Below are 25,751 nucleotides of genomic sequence, written 5' to 3'. Positions count from 1 at the left end.
CTGAGTGATGTTCATACGGCCGTTTAAGTCATTGTGACTCACGCCCCTAACAACTACTGAAAGAGCTGCTGCCCTCTTTCAGGAATCATTCCTTAGTCTGGCTCTCAACAGATACCTCTCCGATATGGTTGCACCTTCGGTCCAGCTACTCTGTATCCCTGAGCACTCAAGCCCCCACACCAACGGCAAGGTCTCATGATTCATAGTGGAGGTTTTTAAAATTAAGCTTCTAAATAATTCATTGGAGACAAATTTTGAAAAAAAAATAAGGATAAATTTTATATACATAATAATGTGTGTGCACACACCCTCCCATGCATGCAAGTATATATACAAATAGACATTCTGGACTGCTTGTGTCCCTTTTTTATCACACACAATCTGTTCATTCAATTTACCTAAAAGTTTAACCAATTAAATTCATATTGACATACTCATTCAATATGAATTTTTTTTTTAAATTTTTTGAAATTCACATATGAATAAATCACAATATCAACACTAAGTAAATAATATATAGATAAGCAAATATAGTAAACTATATATTACACAAATAAATCTAATATCCACTAAGAAAGATCTCCAAAGCAAATCTAATGGGGACTATTTTGAAGGGGATAACATTAATTTAGACAAATAAATAAAATTCTTTCCAAAAAACAAAAATCCTAGTTACTTTTTGTACACACCTCATAAATGCGATACACACATGTACATTATCGCTCATTAACATTCAAAGCTCTAGTGAGATAGCAAAACATTTCAAAAAAAACAAAAAACTTATACAAGTACTATATGTAGATGATTAGAACGTGGGAACGTATTAATCAGCCATTAGCTGGGGCCCCTAATAGTTTCAACAGGCTACATATCTCAGTAGTTTGTTAAATGCATATTTTGTTAAAATGAATATATTGGTGTGAGATGGGTAAAATAATGTCGAAGATATTGTTGCGACTGGAGCTGGAGTGGGGAGGACTGTTTATTGCCTGTAGATTTGAGTATTGCCAGTCTGTGTCAAGGATTGACTTCTGAATAAGGTTGCATAATCGTGTGTTACTTGTTAAAATGCAGTAATTTTTGAAGAATGTCTATTCATGATGGAAAGTTATTTAGAGACAAAATCTCATGTTTGTGTCCGTGAAAATTCAGGAAGAAATTTGAAAAGGAAGTACCAGTGAAAAGTGTTATTCAGAAGTTAAAAAATTTCATGAAACAGGTTCCGTGTTAGACCAGAAATGTGCCCAACCCAGATCAGTTTTCACGACGCAGGTATTACAAGACTTAAAGCGGCAGTTACAAGATATCTTCATAAATCTTTGTGGACTAAGCCAGGAAGAGAACATTTCACTATGTTCAGCTCAAACTGCACTGAGGAGAATGCTGAAACTTATCTGTATCAAATGCATGTTTTCCATGAGGTAACTACTGCTGATTATGCTAAAAGGGTTCACTACTTGTTAATGACAAAAAAAAGTACTTTTGTCTCTTGTTACTTTCCTGAAAAATCCAACATTCTCTAGATGTAAGTAAGAAATGTGCTCGGTAAAAGGAAATGGAAATGCATTCGACTAGGACATGCATGCGTTATTTAACACTTTAAAGATTGTAGTCCATAAAATGATTAGAAAAATGTCCATACCTAAATGAATACATTGTAATGACTCAATTTTTATTTAGTGGGCAACTATTATGTATTATAGCTGTTGTCTATAGTGGATTTCACTATATCAAAGATTTACTTCATAATTCACAGTTTAAGGTAATTTTAATATACTTACTTATGAAAGTCTTCTATGCAATATATCTGATTAGTAGCATCAACAGTAAAAGGTATACCGTCTAAAGACTTCCCACAAACAATGCAACAAAAACACTGTGGATGGTAAGGTCTTCCTGTTGCTCGCAATATCCGATCAAGAATAGGGTTCAAACAAACAGAGCATTTTTCCAAAGTGTCCTATTACAAAATAAAACCAACATTAATTAATAAAAATGATTTCTTTGAACAGTTTTTTCATTAAACAGAAAATTAATATTAGTTGTATGTCACACAATGACCTTGTAAAGTTAATTAATTATTTAATAAAAATACATGTCATATCTACATATATAATAGATTTTTATTAAAGTAATTATCCCACTTAGAAGTGCTCTGACTTAAAAGGCACAAAATAAAATTTAAAAAAAGAAGATAAATAATAAAGTAAAATAAAGAAAAAATAATAAAATAAAATTAAAATTAAAAATAGCGGTTACACAAAATATTACCAAAAATGATTGTTCATTAAAGATTATTAAAATGCTATAGATTTCATATATTCTTTAAGGTAAACAAATTACTAGCAATAAAATACTATGAATGAAATGCAAAAAAAAAAAACTAGAAAAAAAACTGTTTCTTTTCTGCATAAGCAACAAAATCAAATCTTACCAATAGGCTGCATTTTACTAACCTTCTACCGAATGATCAATTTAAAAGTACACCTCTACTTTCTTTGTGAATGTTTACATTAGAATTTGTCATGGGGGAATTTGGGGGAAATTTTGTGTATTATAGTTGGTATGTAAGGGAAAGACACTTAGAATGGATAGTAACTGATTCAGTAGTTGGTTAAATCTATTGGTACACAGATAGTTGTTTCAACAGTGTTGTGTCAATATGCGTTTTGTGTCAATAGAAGAAAGAGTGTTCATTATCGAACGGTATTTCACCATGCATTCTTATAATCAATGCATGGAATGAATTTACTGAAAAATTCAACTAGGTGGCACCAACACAAAAAGTTATTGAGAAATTGGTAAAAAATTACATGATACGGGTTCTGTTTGTGACAAAACACGAAATCAGGAGAAGGATAATTTTAACAGAAGAGTTGATGAATACAATTAAAGAGAAACTGGTTGTATCCCCACATAAATCTCTTTAGGAAGTTAAGACAAGAAGTGAATATTAATATGGTTTGGCTCATACAGCAGTCAGTAAAATTTTCAAGTTTTACTCGCATCGTATTCCCATGAACTCCATTAAGCTGATTATAAAAAAAGGATTTATTATTGTCAGTGGTTCAAAAACATTACCTGTGGTAACATATAAATTTTAGATACACTTTTCTTTACCGATGAGGCTTGGTTTTACCTTAATGGATACATAAACAGCCAAAACTATTGTGTATGGCACGCAGATAACCTACATGTTTTTGTAGAGTCATCTCTTCATGTGCAAAAATTAGGTGTGTGGTGTGCTGTGTCAAGAAAGAGAGTAGGACCAATATTTTGTTATCAAACTCTAAATTTTGAACACTACCAAGAATGGTGTTATGCAGTTTATCACACTGTTAGAAGAGGAGAGACCCTGAGAGCGTAACCTGTTGGTTACAACAGGAAAATGTGACCAGCCATACTACACACTCTACAACAGTTTCTTCATAAGTTTTTTGGGGATAGGCTGATTTCTAGAGGTCTGTGGCAATCATAATCCCCAAACCACTTCAGTTTGGATTTCTTCTTATTCCTTTTCTAAAGGAAAAGGTTTATCAGAACAATCCCATACCCTAGAAGAACTTAAGACAAACATTACTGCTACAATACAAACAATTACGCTTGGGCTGTTAAGAAACATATCTAAATCAGTGGTTAAACTTGTGCATAAGTGTCTGCAACAAAATGGTAACCATTTTCAGCATTTGCTGCAGATGAGTTTGTATAAAGTCAGCCTAACTGTAACAAATATGAATAAAATTAATTTTATTAAATAACAGTGTATTTTTTAACTGATCACCTGTAGATGGCAGAAGTAGTCCATCCATTTTAATCAAATTATTTTTTTTGGTTACTTTGTTAACCAACCATTGAAAATTGTTAATTACAAACTTCTACCTTTATCATACACTTGTTTTATTATTATATTTTAAGTAATTTTAATTTTGTATATACATAATTAATTTTATATTTTGATAAATATTTCATTCATAGCAGTACTGTATGATGTAACTCTGACATAGAAATTGAACTTTTTCAATAAACCATTAATTTTACATTGAATCAGCTTTACTTTCCTCCAAGCTTAGGTTATTAGACTAGTAATATTAAGTAAAGATCCAAAATAAAAAATACAAAGAAATAATTAAAAAAGTTTTGCTATTACACTTCCACAATTCCAGTGAACAACAACCTGATTATTAAGTTTTTTATCATAAACACTGCGAGCTTACTTCCAAATTAAAAAAAAAATTAATTTAATTTGAAAAGCTCAAGTGAATCAATATAAAATAAAAGCTCAATCACAAAACAATTCAAATTAAGGGGGGAACAACGAAAAAATGTACTAGGGCTATGTAGTCTGATTTTATGTATATTATTAAAAATAAAAAAATTAACATTAACAATACAAAAAATAAATTTTTTTAACATTAATTGAACATATTAAGCATATCAAAATTATATGGAATCATATATTTTGAATCGTATATATGGAATCATAGAAAACACATTTTCACACTACTCGTCTGTCATATTTAAAAAAAAATATCTTATTAATTTTTCTCTTCATTATACATAAGGATACTTTCCTGCACATATAAAAATAATGATGACCTCGCATCGAATACACCTATTTACCCAGTCTCACTGTCCTGTCATATTGAACAAAGAACACCACCATCACTTCCATGTGATCTAACTCAAAACACATCTCCACTCCATGACTGCTACATTCACACTAGCCCCGAAAACAAAGAATGTCAGTCTGGCTTCCCCCACCAGACACCTGTTCGTATTTATGCACGTACACACTTTTTTCTGAGAATGTATATGCTCTCACCAGCCCAAATGACATCACCGTCTGGCTATCCAGACCATGTCATACATCAAAAACGAAGTTATGTAATACAATTTCTTATCAAACTAATTACGTTTATTTAACTATTAAAATAATATAATAATATTGCCTATTTTCTGTTTTTAATATCAGCTAAGCCAAATGAATATTAACTACCTTTTAAAATATTGAAACTTTTTTCTTTATGACATAATATATATTGTTCGTAACCAACAAAATTTAGAATGGTTACAACACTCATTGCAGTTGGACCACTGTATGACTTGCACTGCATATCCAGTTAGCAGTCTTACTCTGTCATGTTAACACTGCAGCAGAAAGCTCAATGCGTGATTTGGTTTATTGAAACAAGATTAATTACCACAGTTCAATGTAATTACCGACAAGTATAAATAAAACAACACTTCACTAGTTTAGGGAAACAGAGAGTACCTTAAAGGGGAAGTCACTACGCAAGCAGGCAGTCTGTATCTGAAGAGAATGTGGAGTGGATCTGAGCATAGCCTGAAAACATCATTATTAAGGCACAATTTAGAGTTAGGAGATGCCTAAATTTAAAATGTATAGAATGGTGCGTAAGAGGCTTAGACTACTATGTGTATAAGATTCAACTTTTACATGATATCAAACCCAATGACAAAGTGAAAAAGATGGAGTTTGCAGTTTTAATATTTAACACTGATGAAAATGAGAATTCTGAAAAATGTCATGTTTTCAGATGAGGTGACATTCCACATTAGCGAGTCAGTAAATCGACATGATTGCAGGATTTAACGATCAAAACCACTGCATGAATTTATCGAACATCAGCATGACTCTTCTAAAATCAATGTTTGGTGTGGACTGATGTATGACCATATTGTGGGTCTGTTCATTTTTATATGCTTGAAATTGATGTCTTTCCACAATTGACAATATTGAAAAATAAAAGTATTAATTTTCTATCAGCTAGAAAGCACTTTGCCAAATTACAGCAACATTCTCTGCTGCATTAAACATTCGGTTTCAAATCAGGTAGATTGGAAGAGAAGGGCCGATTGCATAGCCACCAAAGAGTTCACACATGACCTCACTAGATTTCTTTTTGTAGGGGAATGTGTAAAACACTGTTTATTCAAAGAAAATCTGTAACATCAACCATCTACGGGAAAGGGTTTTTGCAGCAGTAACATCCATTACAACCAGATGCTGGCAAGTACATGGGAAGAGCTGGATTACAATCTGGATATGTGCAGGGCAATGAATGGTGCACATATTGAAGTGTATTAAAACACAAAAAAATCTCAAAATTTACACTTTCAGAAATTTGCATATAAGTAACATTTTAAATATAATGTCATTAAATAATACTTGAAACCAAGGAGGAGTTCTTTTATGAACAACTTGTATAATGACATAATATATACATATTAACAAGAGTTGTCCCTTGTTAATGTTGTTTATCCAGCAGATAATCTAAACAGGTACAATATACTCAAACAATCATCAACCCAATTTAAACCAAATCTGTTATTTTGTGTATTTCACTAAAATACACACTGATATGTGAAGGAGAGTTCTTTCCACTTCAGCCTTTTTTATATCTAAAATGACCCATCGTAATGAGAGTTGTTAACTGATAAAAAATATGTTTTTCTGAATGGTATAATGATCTCATGATAAATAAAATGATTAATTTTTTTTATTACATAATTATGAAATGAAATGTCATTTCATAATTATGTAATAGAAAAAAAAATAAAATAAAAAGATGAATCTGCAAGGAGAACTTAATTCTACACTTTATACATTATTACTGTTACTTTTATATTAATATAAATCTTTAAATTTAAGATGGCTATTTAAAAATACATGACAGACATTAAACAACATTTTTTTTTATGTGGACACACATTATAATCCTAATTGAAGGTTAGGTATATGAGTTCAGAAATCAAGAAGTAATCTGTAAGAAAAATGGTTTTGTTCATAATTACTTTACAAAAAACTATTGTTAATGTTTATATATATATACATATATATGAATTTACACAATAAATAATGTATAACACCTAATGCAATTAGCACATGCGATATGATTTATCACAAGAAGGGAAAAGAAGTTTATTCTTGCTATTTTCATTATCTTACTTCAGTATACATTAATTACACAACAAAAATTTTGTTTTCTGTTTGTAATGAAAATGTTAATAGCTGACTCTTGTATATTTTTAACACTGATTTCAAATATATAAGTGGTTTCTTACAATTACATATCTCTTTCACGAACAAGATCATTTAATCCTGACTGGTTAATTAAGTGTGATTCAGTATTTGTTTTTTCTAAAAAAACCTGAATCTCTCCTTTGTTTATCATCTGATAACTTTGTATAAGCTTCATCATCTTCATCTAATTCCCGTGTTTTTGGTGGTACTGGAATTGTAATGTTGACTATGAGGCAATGGTCTTAGTCTTACAGCAGAAGGAATATCAGGATATTTAACAGTATGTCTACTCTTAGCTGTTATCCCTGATATTTTCGTTATAAAAAATAGCAGTCAGTGAAGCGATCCTTCAGTTCTCTCCAAATCATTGGAATTGCAAATGTCATGTAATGCAATACATTCAACCAATCAGTCAACAGCATTACATATGAATTACACCAAATATGAGAAGCACAGGCCCTGCACTGATCACCTACTTTATATTCAAAATGTTTTTTTGTTTTTATCAAAATTATATTTTTCTCCACTGAGACTTTAATGTTATCTCACCATAAATATAGAAAAAACTGTCTGGGTAGTTAATGCAACTTCATGGAATTTTTGTTAAAAAGATCACTACAATACACTCACAAACATGAATTAGAAAAATTTAAATACTTTATACATAAATTAATGTAATATATACAGGAAAAATAAAATCACAAATTGGTAGATAAAGTAACACTAAATAAAATGAAAGCTCACACTTGACTGATGTAGCTGAGATTTTTCTTAACCAGCATGATACATTGTTTATTGTTTACAGTAATATATCCAGAAATGAATCACCATAACTAAATTGATATATGCTGCACAATGTTTGATTAATGGGTGATGTAATTACATTTAGGAAAAATATGACAAGAATCATATGTGTATCATTTGTAATGAGTTTTATTTCCTGTATAAATAAAAATAACACATTTTTCATGGCTATTTATTAACTGAAATAAATTATAGTTTATTTAGCAACTTTACTGCTGCAATAAATAATATTTGTATTGCATTATTCATGAACATGTACTTGCTGGAAAATAGGAAGTGTAATTACAGAAAAATATGAGACCAGTAGGGAAATTCTGACTTCATATTCCGAATCAGCATCCAAAAAACACATAAGATTCAGCAAATATTGACCATGTAACAAAAGTATCGTTGACTAGTGTAATGATGATGATGATTTATATGAATCAAAACCCATAAATACTATTTCATAACATGCAGAACGCTAAAAGAGATTGAACCTAGTAAGTACTTATGCAAAAGTAATGAGACCATGACTGATAAGCTATGACAATGGCTGTGGTTTAAACAAATTTATCAGTCACAGTAATACACTGTTTAAATTTGACCTTGCAAGTCATTATCTTTTAACTGTTTGTAATTTTATAGCTTGCTGCAAGCTTTCAGTATTAATCCACCTAATATTCCATTAAATGATTATAATTCTAAATTAAAAAAACTATCTAATCTTCTTTTATCAATGAAAACATTAGCTTACTTACTTAAAAGCATTAGTTTTTCTATTGCAATGCTTAATGTACTGTATACATTAAGTTTTATATCTTACAATAACTAATTAATGTAACTTTACTAGCAGGAAATACAAAAAAATAATTCTTTAACTAAATAAGATTTTTTACTAAATTATTAGCAGCCCAAAAGAGATTTTTTTTTACTTACCAAGTATCCAGCTTCACAATACGGATGACCTTCAAGTGTGTAGGAAGGTTTTCCTTGCAGCTGAATACCACAGTGAACACATGTAAAACAACTAATATGGTAGACCTGATCCATAGCAGTGCAACCAGATTCCTCACCAACCACTCGTTTTCCACACTTTACACAATCACCTGAAAAGAAAATCTACTACATAAATATCTCATAAAATAACTACACTATGCAAATATAACACTTAAACACTTGATTGATTTGCATGAGAAAAATGTTACAAGAAAAATTCTTTTTAACTCCCTTTCAAAGATAAACAATGCTTCCAAAAGATCCTTAAAAAAAGAAGCTACAAGTTAAGATGCTTCCAAAAGATGCTAAAAGTTAAAGTTATTATTTGGTTCCCCTATTAGGAGTGTTTTAGGTAGGACCAACAGTTACCAGTGTCAATCTTCAAATAATTAGGGTAGAAACCCCCTACGTGGGAAAATATATATATTAAATTTGTGTCATTTGTACATTTAGAATGTTGTTTTTGTCAAACTTAATTTTATAAAATCAGTTGTTAGATTTTAATATGAGATTGTAAAAATTTCTCAGACTATCTGTAAAAAATCATAAAGAGTATACCATAAAAATAATTGCAAATCTCTTAGAAAGTTTACTTGGGATTACACAAAGTTTGTCCCAAAAGTAAGTGTACTGATTTTCCTACAGACAAACAGGTAATGTATGTAAAATGTCCTTGATGCATAATAGCGTGTAGGTACTGAGTGACTTTGGCAGCATGTGGATACTTGTTTCAACTGGTTCAATTAAGTCAGTCATGCATTACTGCTGTTTGTGTTTTATAAACTCATTAAGTTTGTGATGGAGGAAAATATTGAATATAGTTACATTATCAAATTTTGTGTGAAACAACAGTCTACCACAGAAATTTAATTCTTTAACCAAAGCTTATATGCCACTCCACCGAGAACTATGATTTTTAAGTGGCACGAAGCTTTCAAAGAGGGTCGAGAAAATGTTGAAGACAACCCTCTTTCTGGAAGGTGAAAACTATATGATTGTTTTTTTTGACAGCTGTGGCATTGTATGCAAAAAATTTGTACCTACAGGACAGACAGTTAATAGCATCTTTTACAAAGATTTTACAAGATTTACTTGCGTCAAGCAAGTCCAAATGGACATTGCACATGACTGGGTGCTACATTATGACAATGTGCCAGCTCAGACTTCGCTTTCAATTTGAGAATTTCTGGTAAAGAGAAGCAATACTTCCACAGCCTCCCTACAGCCCAGATATATCTCTGTGTGATTTCTACCTCTTCCCTAAATTTAAACTGAAATTAAAGGTCATTAAAGTTAAAGGGATGATGGAAAATATAAAAACAGTAACCAATGAGCTACACACAATTAAGGAAAATGACTTTTGCTACGAACAGTGGAAGAAACATTGGAAACACTGTGTAACTTCTCAAGGGTCATACTTTGAAGGAGATAACTTGTAATTTTAGGCAAGTCCAATAGATAATTAAATAAAAAATCAGTACAATTACTTTTGGGACAAACCTCATATACAGCTATCCCAATGCCTGAAATAGCACTAGTGGAACCCGCAAAAACAAGCAGCATTTTCTTTGATTGTGCTTAAATGCCTACTACCTTGTCAAAGAAAGAGCATTTCAATTTAATTTTGGAAAGTTAAGTAAAGTCACAGATACTAAATCCATAGAGAATAAAGTGTGTGTCGAATATGATGTTTTCAATCAAAAAATTCATTACTATGAGGGAGGTGTAAGTGGGCACATTGTCACACAGTAACTTAAACCACAGTTCTTGTCAAGATTCTATGAATAAAACAAGCATTTACAAGTGGTACAAATGTTTCCAAGAGGGCTATGAAAACATTGAAGACGACAAGTGCCCTGGACATCCCAGTACATCAACAACTGATGACATTGAAAAAATTAAGAAAATCAATCCTGCTGCCACTTGGGTACACACATTGTACCAACTTTTATTTACACTAATTTTCTTGTCTTAAAGAGACCTTTAAAATGATCTACACATAACGAGAGTTACCATTTTAAATATCAGATACAACCGCTGGGCCAACCCCCCAAGAAATAGTTGAAATTCTATTTCTCCTCAAAAGGTAAAAAGGTTGAACAATACTTTATCCTGAAAGTTACACAGTATTCTATCTGTAAGGTTGTTAAAAAGATTAATTTCAGTAAAATACTTGTATACACTGAGGTGATATTTGATAATGGAAACAGCTTTATACTGCATATCTGAGAGATATTTGGAGGCAAAAAGAAATTGGGTTTTATATAGTTAAAAAAAAATCTGCATTATGGTGAGTTTTAAATTTTTCTCCGCCACATTCAATCAAACTGAAGGTGGGCATATGACATGATTTCAATTTAAAATTTTGCAAGAAAAATAATAGTGAAACCTGTTTTTCTGTTATGCCTTTGTTATCGGATTATAAGCATACAAAGTTGCAATGACAGAAAAATTGTGTTAAAAAAACGACATAAAATGCCCTGCATGAACACTTTTATTGTATTTTAAATTCATAATCCATACAATAATGAACTTTAAATAATGCTACAATATTGATAATAAAAAACAATAATTAACAACAAACCAATTAAATGGTTATATCAACTGATAATATTAATAAATTTGATAGATATTAAAGTTTAAATAAATGTTTTTGATCGTAAATTACTAACGAAATAAATTTTGAAAGCATACCATTTTACAATAAATGTTCAAAATGCTTCCCCTCTATAGTTTGGCAGTGCGCTAACCTTGAGTAATATTCATCTTTAACTTGTAATATCATGTTTGATGGTATACAAGTAAATTTGTCAATTATTCTTCTTTTCAATTTGTCAATGTTTGTATATTTTATTTTGTAAACATTATGTTTCAGGTACCCACCAAAAAAAGTAACTCAGAGGATACAGGTCTGGGGATCTGGCAGACCATTCCATGGCTCCTCTACAACTTACCCAGCGATTTGGAAATTGTTCATTTAAAATTTGCTGTGCCCTTAGATAGCAACGAGGTGCTGCCCCATCTTGCTAAAACCATATATTTAATTCTTTTCCAACATCTTCCCAGATATTTGGTAAAATCCTATTGGCTAACAAGTTGCAATAAGCATCTCCTGTAAGATTATCTAAAATAAAAGGCCCTACAATACAATGACCAACAATTCCTGCAAAAATGTTCATTTTCTGAAGGTGCTGTGTATGAGTTTCCAACATCTATCTGGGATTATCATTACTCCAATATAGACAGTTTTGCTTATTCACATTGCGATTTAACATAAGTTGCTTTATCAGTAAATATTATTGAAATTGAAGTGAAGGGTGAAATTTATTTGTTTTAAGAGTTTTTGAACTGGAAAATAACTGATATGATGTTGGACAACAGCTTTCTGAATCAATGAATCAGAGCCTCTAACAAAGATTTACAATATATTTAACGACTTTGTATCAGTTGTGACACTTCTTGATCTATTGGTGCAAGGATGATTCTGTACAGTACCAGTTTCTTCAAATTGCTATACTGTTTTGATCACAGTTGACTTATTGGTCAACTTATTGGTTTTCTGTCTGGAAATCTATTATTAAATAAATCACATACCTCTTGTAAAGATTGTGAACTCGTGTCACCAACATCATCAACAGTTATTCCTTTGGTTTCAATTAAATAAGGCATAGTTACTTGGAAGATTTAATAAAACTAAATAAATGAATGAGGAAACTAATAATAAAATTTTTACCAAAAAATAAATTTGAACCACTAGGCCTAACAACTTAATTTTTATAGCACTATCAAATTTTACCCTTACAAATATGTTGAAGTAAATGGTAAAATGAGGAAGTTAATAAGTTGCACTGTTTCAATTACATTGTTGAAAATTAACAGCTGACTGACTCAACTAAATTTGTAGTACATCTTTTAAATAAGTATTTCCAGCTGATTTGTTTCATTTACAATACGTAACAAATATCAGCAAATATTAACAGTGAGAGTTAATTTTTATTTAAAGTAAATAATATCAGATGATATAGCCGTTTAATTTGTTATGTTGCTAATTATTAGTTATTCTTTACTATCAATATTATAACACTGTTTAAAGTTCATTATCGTATGCATTACGAATGTAAAATTTAATAAAATTGTTCATGTAGTGGGTTTTACATAATTTTATTGTTAACATGATTTTTCGGTCATTGCAACTTTACATACTTACAATTCAATAATGAAGGTATTGAAAAACATATATCACCATTGTTTTTCTTGTAAAATTTTAAATCGAAATCACATGTCATGTGTAACGAGGATATTATACGATAAAAATATTAATATTAAAAAGTATTCAATGTCCATAAAAAAAAAAAAAAGAATATATATATAAATCTTACTCCCTAGGTGTAAGTTTATACGTACCATATATTTCAGAATCTTGAGTTGAGGAGTCCATAGACTGCACCAGTAAATCTGTTAATGCATCTACTTCTGCTTCTTGAGGAATTCTTGACTGAGAACTGTTCTGAGCTCTTTTTACATAAGGAGCATACAAGGAATAATTAGAACGTGATGACATACCGCTAGGTGGTCTAGGATTAATAGGCTCATAAATTGACTCGTATGTAGATGAACTCTTGAAAAGAGAAATCAGACATAATTGAAAAATCTGAATACAAACATTTAAATGAAAATGTACAATTAAATTATGTAAAATTATCCCAATTGGCAAGCTGTTTAATAAAGTTTAGTATCTGAATGTTTTTTAATTCACTGTTTAAATCATTTAAGTAAGTCACTCGTTTTTAAATCATTCTTTATTAAAAGTATAATAAATAAATAAATAAATGACACTGAAAATGCAGTCATAAAATTAAAACTTTCATTGTAAAAGAGCAAGGAAGGAGAAATAGCAGGAAGAGTGGATTAGGAAAATAAGAAAGAGGCCTACAGAACTCTTCTGCACAAAATATAAACCAAAAACATTAATTTTTTTTTAACCAAAGATACAATAAACACAGAAATTATAAAAAAAGTCAGGCTGTATATTTAGTAATTATGATATAAATAAAAAAATTGGAAGACCTCAAAAATTAAATTATGGCAGTAAAAACTACCTAAAAAAACTTGAGGATTGTGAACATATTTTTTAAAGAAATCTAATTTGAAAATTAACAGACTAAAGAAAAGAGCTTGCAAAAAAGAGATGCGATGTCAGAAATAATCAAGTAACTCAAAGCTAAAATTAAAGAAACAGATCTAAACGGACACCAAAAAAAGGATACTAAGAAAAATGGATCACTTTACAAGAGGATATAATTTGGTAGAGCTGATTAATAGGCATGTTACAATTGATAGATAAAAGTAGAATATGCAAAATACAGATGCAGAAAAGCATATATACTCTTACTAGAATAAAACAAAACAAAACGTGCAAATTATACTAATTAATTGGATAAACTATAAAAATAAACAAGACAAAATCTTGCAGAAACAAGATCAAAAAACACATTAACCTTAATTGGTCATGTATAGCCAAATAGTGGAAAAATAAATTTTTCTTTCTTATGTAGGATAATTTTATGTTGAGACCAGTCAGTCACCATTGTGTATATGCATTTGATATTCCTTCCTTTGTTGATTAGTCAATAGGTCTTTGACTACATAACAATGTCCTTTGGTTGCATTACTTAATATCACAATACTGTATCCAGTCGCATTTATCTTCTTTGGTTATTTTGTTATATTTTTAGATTTAGAAAAAGAGAATCAAGAATCAGAGATAGAAGGAAAGATTTCCAACTAATCAATGGAATGAAGACAAACTTAACATATAACACTAAAGTTCAGAATCCTAAAAAAAAAATACAGAAAAGAGAAAGATGATTACAAAAGAAAATAACAATTTAAATACTCCATTTATATTCCACCCCCTCCAGTATTTATATTTTTTCTCTATACCCATTACAGCAGATTTATGAGGATTCAAACAATGGGAAAGAAATGGTGGAATGGATAATCTATTCCGGGGACAACTTGCTAATGCTAGAGTTGATATAACAAATAAACTAATCATTATCTCAAATTTACTGAAAATGCACCTGCTCTACAGTCATCCAGTAATAGAAATAATAAAGAAACCTTTATGAATTTTTTTTCTTATGAATTTTGTTTCTGGTAAATACATACAGTACATATTATGAAGAATGTAATTAGTACTATGAGGAATAATATTGTCAAAACATACTTAATCAAAGATGTGATTCATTGCAAGCCTAGAGTACTAAGTAAATCTTGGCAGCAAAAAGTGTTATAATCTGACTGTTATAATACCAAATATAAATGCAAAAATTCTTAGGCATTACACACTTCATGGAAAAAATTGAATTGGGTTTGGTATGCAGTACTTTGCTACAACTGACAGTATCATAAAATTAAAATTTAATAGTAAAAATACATTTGTAAGCAAGCTTAAGCTTTAAGTAAACAAATAGTATTTGCTTGGAATAAATAATTATTTACTCCAAAATAAGTATTGATTTTATTTTTTATCAAGCGATAATCATCAAGTTTTTACCAATTATTATCAGGTAATGGAATGGTCAAGAATTTCTTATATGATAACCCTTAATTTCAGCAGCAGAGAGTGATGGTTTTAAATATTACTCCACATTATTTAAATAAACTTATTCACATGACATAATTTCATAAAGCTTTTCTAAAACATCTAAAAGTAGACAAAAAAGGTGAAAAAAACTTAAATGCAAAGACTTGCTGACGATTCTATTCTACAGCCAAAAACAAAAATTATTTTCAAGAAATGTTAAAAGGCACAGATTAATTGTTCAGACTGAAATTCGGTTTATCAATAAACACAAAACAAACGCAATTCATTGTCAAAGAAAGAAGGATGATAAAATGAACTAACTATTAATTAAAAGAGAACTAACTAACTAGAAATTAAAATAGGTGAAAATAATACCCCAAAAACTGCAGAATTCTGTTTTTCATGAAGCTAAATTGCAACAAATGGATAAAATATGGTAAATCAAAATCATACTAGATCTTTCCAGAAATGACTGGAAACACAAATACTAGTCCTACAATTAAAGAATTTTTTTGTCAAATATTTTCCTCAACTTAACACTAAGACAATAAACAGATAAAGAGGTTTTAAGGCACACTACAGAAGATAGAAGCTTATATACAAAATCTTTTTTAAAAAAAGAAGGATATGTGGGTCATATATAAAATAAAAAATCTTATTCAGTTTTTATGTTTTTATGTTGGTTCATCTAGTATGTAGATGATAATCTTTAAATTACCACAAAAAAAGGAATGAGACAAACAAGCTATTGACAAATAAAGGATAATTATAGTAAAAATTAAATTAAGACCAATAAAAAGAAAAAATATATCTTGTACCTGTGAAGGAGGTGAATATGTTGAATAATCAGGCTGATAGCTGTGAGTTGCACGACGGAGCTCTGAGTAACTGCTGCTGACAGGAGATGGAGGAGGTGGTAAGTCAGCAGGTGGAGGTGGAAAATCAGAGTAATCTGCAGGCTCTGGAGGTGGAGGTGGTAAATCATCTAAAAAAGAAAAGCATTGAAAACTGTAGGAAAAACACCAAAAATAAAACTAATAAATCCTTAACATTTTAAAAAAAATAGAAATTAACCATTATATAAAGAAAAATTTGATTTACCTGTTTACTATATGTTAACCTAGTCAGTAAATGAACAGTTAAAAAATAAGCTTGTAATAGCCGATTTTTAAAATAACCAACAACCTACTCTACTAAAGGGCATTGTATATTCATCTGCCTGTGTGTACATCCCCCTTAGCTAAGAACATGCTAACATGATCATACTGACCATCAAAAAATCATACAAATTTTTTTTCGTAAATGTTTATAAACAATAAGTAAGAAGAAGCAACACTAACAAACAAGAGCAAAAAGAAAGAACATGCTTACATGATTGAACATACTGCCCATAAAAATATAAGATTTTTTTCTTAAATGTTTATAAACAATAAACAACAGTAATAATTATAAAATAAATTTTACTACTTTCATCCATTCAATATCACAGTATTATCTTATAACAAAATTATTTTCTAAACAAATCAATACTGAAAACTCCATTATCCATTTAGAATTGTAGATATGATTTTTCTTTTGACCTTGTAGTTACAATTAAAAATACATAAAGGCAAAACACGTGGGTCTAATCAAATTGTAAACAATAAGGGTCAAAATTAGAAGAATTTTGAATCCTATATGTCCTCCTTAGCAATTTATTGATTTTGAAGCAAACTTTTCACTTTCATTATTGTGTCAAGGAAGGTTAGTTTTGTATTACAATTTGTTTCATAAATTGAATAGAATTTATAAAAAATAAATTAATTTAATTTATATTTAAGCTTCTAGCTCTTGTATCGAGTGAATTCACATAAGCATATTATGAATCTTGATGAAAATATTGAGTGTACCCAATTTAATTGGAAAGATTTGCTGATATTTTTTTCGCTTTTCCTTTTATCAATTCAGAGATGACGACCGCCCAGAGAGCCTAGCTACAGAAAGGCATGCCCTGCAGCTACTCTATTTATTAATTTCTATTTTCACTAAATTCTTTCTTGCTAAAGTCATTTTACTATGACACTACTAGGCTATCAAAAACACTGCTAAAGTCAACTGTCACATAAGAACCGAAACCAAACATAGAGCAATATTATACAATCCTAATGGAATATAATAAAAAGTTGGAGAAAAATCTTAATATTTTAATTCAAAAGTAAAACAAGGTTTTTTTTTACATTTCAAAAAATTCTTATTAAACTAAATGTATGCTGTTTTATTCAACCACCTTGCACAGCATCACTTTTCTAGGCTTCAATCCTAGCTTTGCCACCATTTGCAAAGTTTTACCTTGCTTTGAACAAAAACTATTTAATATATTATTACACATGATCCATTTTTCAGTATCCATAATGAGCAATTTCAAAAATGGTATATTTCATTCTTTTTTAACAATGCTTTGCAGATAGAAATTTGATCCAATTCAGTTTTTCACTGATAATCATGTGGTATTTAAACTTAGTTTTTTTTTATCCAGCCTTCTTCAAAAGGTTCTGTTGATCAAGTTTTAATCTGTTATTATTATCACAACTTTAATGTGCCAGGTCTTGCTCAAGTTTTTCATATCATTGACTTTTTAGTCGACCAGAGTAATATGCATTAATACAAAAAATTTTCAGATTGAAAACACCCTACCACATTTACTGCTATTTTACATTTTCTATTTGTGCCACACGTACTGATAACGCATCATATCCATAAACATTACAAATCTTTTTAGCAGTCTGAGTTACAATCATTCCTTTTTTGTAATAAAACTTCCAAATGTATAAAAATTCTTTTTTATTTCACTCATTTTTCAAACGCAATAACTTTTACATAAATAAATTAATAAAATCATATTCTTTCTAAAAATACTTAGTTAATATGTCACCTTTCATTAATATTACCAGAGTTATGCAATACTAAAACCAACTACTGGGAAAAAACAAAGAAACATTTTTCCCAACCCCATACTTTGTATATAAAATTATAAATCATTCTTACTTAATACAACAAATTAAAATTTCTCAAAAATGTAAAATAATTTATCACAATTACAGATTTCTTTTATCTTTATTATTAAGACATTTTCAATCTTAATGTGAATGAAAAAACATTTTTGAATACTAAAAGGATTTTCTCTTTTATAAATGTGTCCAAATTAATCCGAACAAAGATGTAATTTAATAAAAAAAACTATTTAAAATAAAATCATATTTAAAAATTAATATGTCCTCCTTTATTCTTAATCACTTCGTGTACACCTTTTAGCATCAATTCAACAAGTGTACGATATATTTTTTTATTTTTTCATGAAACCACACTGATATTATTATTGCTTTAATTTGTGGTACAATCCATTTTTGAGAAATTTTTTTACCGCCTAAAGACTTTCAATTGGGTTTAAGCATGGGTAGTTACCTGACCACAGGAACACCTTATATTTCATTCTTCAAAATGTTTTTCCACTTTTTTAGCACTTTTTTGGCATGGTACCAAATCTTGTTTAAACACTCTGTAGCCTGAGGGAATTTATTTTGAAGTTGTATCACAACACTTTCCTTGATAATTTTTATATATTCAACAATAACATTCATCAAATGTAAAAAATGCCCAAAAAAGTTTTTTCTGATTGTTGGATATGAACCAGTGATGTACTTTTATCTGATGCTTTTCTAACATATGGAACCCTGTGCCCCTGAACATAAAAATGTGACTTATTGAAAAACAACATTTTTCCAGTTTTTTTTGTCTAGTTAGCATGTGCTTTAGCCTACAAGTCTTTTTTGCTCATAGTAACTGCTTTTTAGCTGGCCGCTTTCTGTGCAGCTGCAAGAAGTCTGTGTCTAATAGTTATCATGTGTAAATCAGTTTAACTGGCTGCTAATTATTGATTTAAATTCACAGGAGATAATTTTGGCCAGCCACACAATAGTTTATTTTAATATTTTGACTACATATTTTTATAATATGCGACAATTTTAATGTTTTTGAGTTTAATGTGAGATTTGTAAAAGTTCTTATTAACTGATGATGAGGGAAACCCTAGAAAGCGCTCTTAAAATGGAAAAACAATAAGCATAAGGGTAAGAGGCATTATTGAATTCTGTACTGTTTGTGGAAAACTGTGTTATGCTTTTGTCTTTGATATAATATACATATATATTTCTAGCAAACATGCTATCAAAACTGCATCAAGTCAAAGGTAAAACACAGATATTTAGATGAATCTATACTATATATTAAAGAAGGCATTCTAGTTAAGATTTTTGATGCATGAGTAGTTATTGTTCTGCTGTCTTCACATTTATCTGCTCCTGCTTTCTTTGGTATCATAACAATAACTCGTTTTGAAGTCTGAAGAACTTCCCTTTTTCATAAATATTACACACCAGTTTATGTAATCTATCTCTTGCTTCTTCACCTGTACTGCACAGTAATTCTACAGGTATCCTGTCTACCCCAGGAGCCTTTCTGCCATTCAAACCTTTTAATGCTCTCTTAGATTCAGATCTCAGTATTGTATCTCCCTTTTCACCCTCTTTGACTTCCTCTTTAATACCAATTTCTAATTCATTTCCTCCATATAACTCAACTCTTCAATATATTCCACCCACCTTTTCTTTCGTATTGACCTTTTCTTTCGTATTATAAACCAATGTACCATTTTTGTATAACACATACTAGATTTTATTTATGTACCACAAAATTCTCCTTAACTTTCCTGTATGCTTCATCTATTTTACCAATGACCATTTCTCTTTCCATTTCTGAACACTTTATTGTGGATAAAGAAATTCTTCTTCATCACTAGCATTGTTATATTTTCTACGTTGATCTATCAGTTGCAATATATTCTTTGATATCCAAGGTTTTCTACCAGTTAGTTCTCTTTGTTCTGTTAAGTTCACTTCTAAGTTCACAGGGTTGGTATAATGGTGAATGTTTCTTCACAAATCAGCAAAGTTGAGAGTTCCAACTTTCAAATCCTACTTAAAGGCAGTTACTCTTATACAGATTTGTATACTAGATGATAGACACTGTGTTCTTTGGTGGTTGGGTTTCAATTAACCACACATCTTAGGAATGGTCGGCCTGAGATTGTAAAAGACTACACTTCACTTGCATTCATATATATCATCCTCTTTTATCCTCTGAAATAATACCTTATGGTGGTTCTGGAGGCTAAACAGAAAAAAAAGAGTTCCAGGTCATAAAATTAGCAATGATTAATAACAATGTTACTATGCTTAAGGAAGATTTCATTTTCCATTAATTTTTATCAGTAAATCTACAAATTCCTATCACATAAGCACATGCATACATCTTAATTTATTTGAAACATGGTTCTATAAAAAAATTTGTAGCTGGAGTAGCAAAGATGTTTGTAAAACACAATTTGCCTGAAAAACCAATTTGCTTTATTGATAATGTATCAATATATACAAAATATTTGGCAAGTGATAATTACTTATATGATTTCATCCAAATGTTAGAAACAAATAGACCTAGTTTATCAGAAATTACGAACAAAGATGTTTTCCTTTTAAAATGTGTTTTTTTGCTAACTTCATTTTAGCATCATTAAGAATAAAACTGGCCAGCGCAGAAAAAACTATGAACAGAATATTTAGAATATACATACTTACCATTATTTTTATGCAAATGCCTTTAAATATACATTTAATAAATTGTTTACCTGATCAAAAAATGTGTTTTACTTTTACCATTTGAACTTTGTAAATTCAGGTTATCTGAAATTTTGGAATTGAGGTTAAACAAAATCAATTATTTTCATTATTTAGGATAACTTGGCATCCAAAGTTAGAAAATTAGATTTTTATAAGTTTGAAATGTGGCCACCACTAAAAGATGGTCTGCTGAAACATTTTATGCCTAACAAGCTGTGAATTTTTAATCTGCTAATGTCAATGTTTAATTATACTTATATACAACTTTTTTAAAAATACAATAATATTCATATCACTCATCAGTGATATGAATATATCACAAATTTGACAAATTTGTTCAAATTTGACAAGCCAAATTACACTTAGAACTGAATCATATCTCAGTTAAGATAGTCAATCACAATTTCAGGAGTTTTGAAACCCCACCAAAATTTTATTAACACAGATCCTACACAGGACCTACTGTAGATCCCCTCAGGGGAGTTGATATAATCAATCATGTACCTTATTAACATAAGAACAATTAAAAGTGATAAAGGTATAATATGCACATAAATACATATGAGTGCGCATGCACAAGCAAACATTATTTTAGAATGCAACTTATATTTTTTATATAAACAATTCATACCAACTAAATTTGCATAAGTCCCAACATTGCTGTAGGTAACAGATTTATCATCAACATTACTGTATAGAGGCTGATGACCACTGTTCTTATATGAGTCCGGTTTACTAAATATTTCAATATTACTATACATTCCAGATTTTGTACCAGTTGATGATGAAGATGATACAGCAGTCTGAGGAGGTGGTGGAAGTGGAACTGAAGTTTCATTTCTTCTTGAATCTGAAATAAGAAATTCAATAAATAGATTCAATAGATTTTAAGAATACAAAGTCCAGTTTTAACAAATTTTTGCAAAAAACTAAACTAGTAGTTTAGTTTCAAAAAAAATAAATAAAAGGTGGTTAAGGAAAATATGATCAGCCACTATAGGGTCGCTGCTGTAATTTAACATTATTGAGATAATTTACTATTTGGTCCATAAATAAATTAGTTGTTAAATTCAAGAATTATGTATTATGAACTCCCCCCATAATACCATATCAATATGATTTATGGTAGGAAATGCTCACTATTACAAAGTTTTATTTATTTTTTTAAAACTACTTAGTATGCAGACTTATTTCATGAAACCCTGTTAAATAAATATATAACTAAAATCCTTTTAGTCACTTTTATTTGATAAAGAACTAATGGTTTCAAATAATTGTATATCAGAAATGATACCTACATTTAACATTTTATATTTTCAAATCCTCGTATAGCTAATAACACTTATAAAACTGATATGGATAATTTGATAAATACAATATTTCATGAAAATTAATGTTACCCTTCTAGAGTTTCAGAGTCTTAACCCATTGGTGGTCAGGGTAATGATTTCCCATCAATTTGTCAATAAATCTGTCAAACTGTTATTAATTAAATGAATATTTGATAAATTGTACCAGTATGTTTACTATCTTCTGAATTTAATAACACCTGCTATGACTGATTTATGACTGAAACCCATAAAGAATATTATGAACCTTATGTATCTGAACTTCAAAAAGCTGAGCAATTTGATTAAGTACAACTGTCCTTCATAAGAGAGTGAGTATAATCAGAGCTAGTGCAAACTATATCTTTGACAAATTTATTTAAAAGTCAACTTTGTGGAATTTAAATACATATTTTACTAATAAAAAACCTGAGTTTAAACTCCACCATACTGTCATCACTAAGCATAAGGCTTAAATTTTTATTGATAATAACTTATGCTCTAGATTTACTGGACATGAGCTGAAACACAACTTTACCTATATCACTTAATACCGTATTTCAGCAATAAGTATATAAATCTTGCTTATAAATTGATTGGAACATCGCAGTGAAAGACTACCAACCCCTATTTTTTTTTTAATAACCTAATATATAAATTAATGTTTGTTATTGTCTAATATCTGTTAGTTAGTTGGTCTCTTTGCTCTTTTGATTTGACTGGTAGATCTGATTTTTACAAAACTTTGTGTAAGAGAGAATTTGCATGTGATCGATGGTAAACGTACTTTGAAACATTGTCTTTTCCAACACATTGTTAATCTTATTTAAGTCCATTTTACTTCATTAGCAGTAGTGATTTTTCAGCAGAAATATATTCTAATTTTAATGCAAATATATATTGTTTTTGCAACAAAAAAAAAAAAAAGGATACAAATGTAAAGCCCAAAGATACTGAAATTATTTATCTTACCTTATTTTATTAGCTTAATTTTTATTTACATTATTTTCTACTTGTTTTGCTAGAAAATATCTCCTTTTTATAAGGAGATACCTTAACACACCCTTCTCTGCTTCAATGAACTATCTACTAATTTGAGTTGGCCTACTCCATTTAGTACATTGAAGAGATGAAAAGCACTACATGCAGTTCTTTGTTTAGAGACTGTTCAAGATGCAGCAGTAAAAGTAGTATACATTCAAACAAAAATAAGATTTACTGAAAATTAAGATTTTGTTATATTTAATTTAAAAAAGATAAAGTTCAATCGTTATTTTTTACTGTGTGAACTTGTTTATATTGAGAATCTCCATCCCAATCCCCATAGGGGAAGATGCCCACCTAGTGACGATTCTAGTCACCACCTCTCCCCCCCAGGTCCTAGTCCTGATGGGCTTTAACGGGAGTAGAGAATCTCCAACAGATTCTCTGTTTATCATGAAAATTGTAATAATGACACTTCAATGGAGACTGGTTGCTATTAAAGTTTTGGGAAATTAGACGATCCATACAGAAGATTTATAATTAGAGGTAGGGATTATGTTTTTGCTTTTACCTTTTATGGTAACTCAAGAACAATTAAGCCAATTAAAAGTTTGTTAAACACATTATTTTATAATATGATGTGCGCAAGAAAGATGAATTATAAGAGTAATCATGAAGATCATCATCAGTGTAAATTTATAAATATGAAATTTATGGCTCACTTTACACCTTGTTCTTTTATTAATCTAATATTCTGCAACAGGCTCTATAACTGTATCTGGCACTATATAATAGATTTTTGCACAATTTGTATTATAAAAGGAAAAAATTCTTGATTTTTATTTTTTTATTTATTTTTTTTTTTTAATTGTAGATATATTGACTTTTGAAAATGCACAACACATGAAATTTCTAACATAGTAAATAACCATTCAGAAGAGATCTTATTGGATATTTTTAATACTGCAACAAACTTTCACCCTACCAGTGCCACACATGATTATATAATTAAATGGTTTTAAATGAAATAAAATCCCAAGACATGTTGCAACATGTACAATAATGCTGCTTATGAAGAAATATTAATAATAATAATATTAATCATTATTTATTAATAAGGATAAATAAAAGTGTGAGGAAATTTAGTTAAAAGACTTCTCCATAATCATACATGAAATTGTTTACAGTTACATAAATTCTGGATTAGTTTAAATGAGAATTAGATAAATTAGAGTAGAAAGGAGAAGCAAACAAGGTAAATATAAAAAAATATATATATTTTGTAATTTTAATACGGCTATAGAATATATTATTAACTTTTACTCAATTGTAACTTAACATAGATATGTTTGATTCACATGTAACATGACAAGTAGCATGTCAACTTTTGTTAAATACTCATAAAATTTAACACCTATTTAATATATACAACAGAAAGACAGTTCAGTAACATACAGGAAAACATTTACAGAGAAAGACAATTAGTTTTGAGTAATGAAATACAATTAAGGAAGAAACATTTGAGAGGTTACAAGAAATGCATAAAGCAATAAATATATTAACGACAATTGTGCGTCCCCATTTGAAAATTATTAGAGAATGAATTCCAAACCAATGTAAGTAATTTCATTCTTCAGTTATCTGTTTCTTTCATACTTAACATTCCCATAACTAAAGAAAGCTAATGTTCCATGAGGAATTAAATAACATAACAATCAATGATAATAACCAGCTATATCAATATCCTTTCTTAAATAGGTACATCGTTTAGAATTATTGTAAGTCCTTATAACATTCTCATTTCAAACACTGCCTAAATCTAAGTATATGCCATAAATATATACAATGCTATATTTCATACTAGCTCCTCATCGCAGCTTCACCCATACTATATGGTTACATGTGTTTTGCGTAGCGGTCAATCTTTTTATTTTATGTTTTTTAGTCAAGTAATAGGAGGCAGTAAATGCAGCCAGTCTCACATATAAGAGTGGAAGTGGCTCTGTTGGTTGAGCCACAGCACCGTATACTTTCACACCCCTTCAAAAAATTTTAATTAAAAAATGGTTTTTCAATATTTTTTTGAAGAGTATTTGCAAACCCAAATCTACTGAATATCTCATTTACTAAAGTCGGGGTTGGGAAAATTTACAATCATTGTTCAAAGTTTTTTTTTACCTTTCTTCATACCTTTTCAAAGCCAAATTTAAAAAATCCAGAAATTAGTTTATTTACATAAAGATTACACTCACCAAAAATCAAGTTATTCTTCAGTTGTTACAGAAAATTAAAAAAAATAATAGGGTTTCAAA

General features: G+C 29.5%; 1 protein-coding gene across 1 annotated transcript in view; it reads right to left on the bottom strand.

Annotated features, from left to right (window-relative positions):
* Positions 1-25,751, bottom strand: part of Zyx (lipoma-preferred partner zyxin) — a 53,283-nt gene that overhangs the window by 12,484 nt on the left and 15,048 nt on the right. The window contains exons 4-8 of the mRNA XM_075370080.1: positions 21,759-21,977; positions 16,235-16,401; positions 13,232-13,445; positions 8,768-8,937; positions 1,782-1,960 (exon numbers count right to left, since the gene is read on the bottom strand). Of these exons, the coding sequence (XP_075226195.1) occupies positions 1,782-1,960; positions 8,768-8,937; positions 13,232-13,445; positions 16,235-16,401; positions 21,759-21,977 (949 nt within the window). The remainder of the gene's footprint in view (positions 1-1,781; positions 1,961-8,767; positions 8,938-13,231; positions 13,446-16,234; positions 16,402-21,758; positions 21,978-25,751) is intronic.

This window comes from Lycorma delicatula, chromosome 1, assembly GCF_047948215.1.
Source record: "Lycorma delicatula isolate Av1 chromosome 1, ASM4794821v1, whole genome shotgun sequence".
Lineage (NCBI taxonomy): Eukaryota > Metazoa > Arthropoda > Insecta > Hemiptera > Fulgoridae > Lycorma > Lycorma delicatula.
Note: the sequence above shows the minus strand (reverse complement) of the source record. Positions and strands in the feature narration are given on the sequence as shown.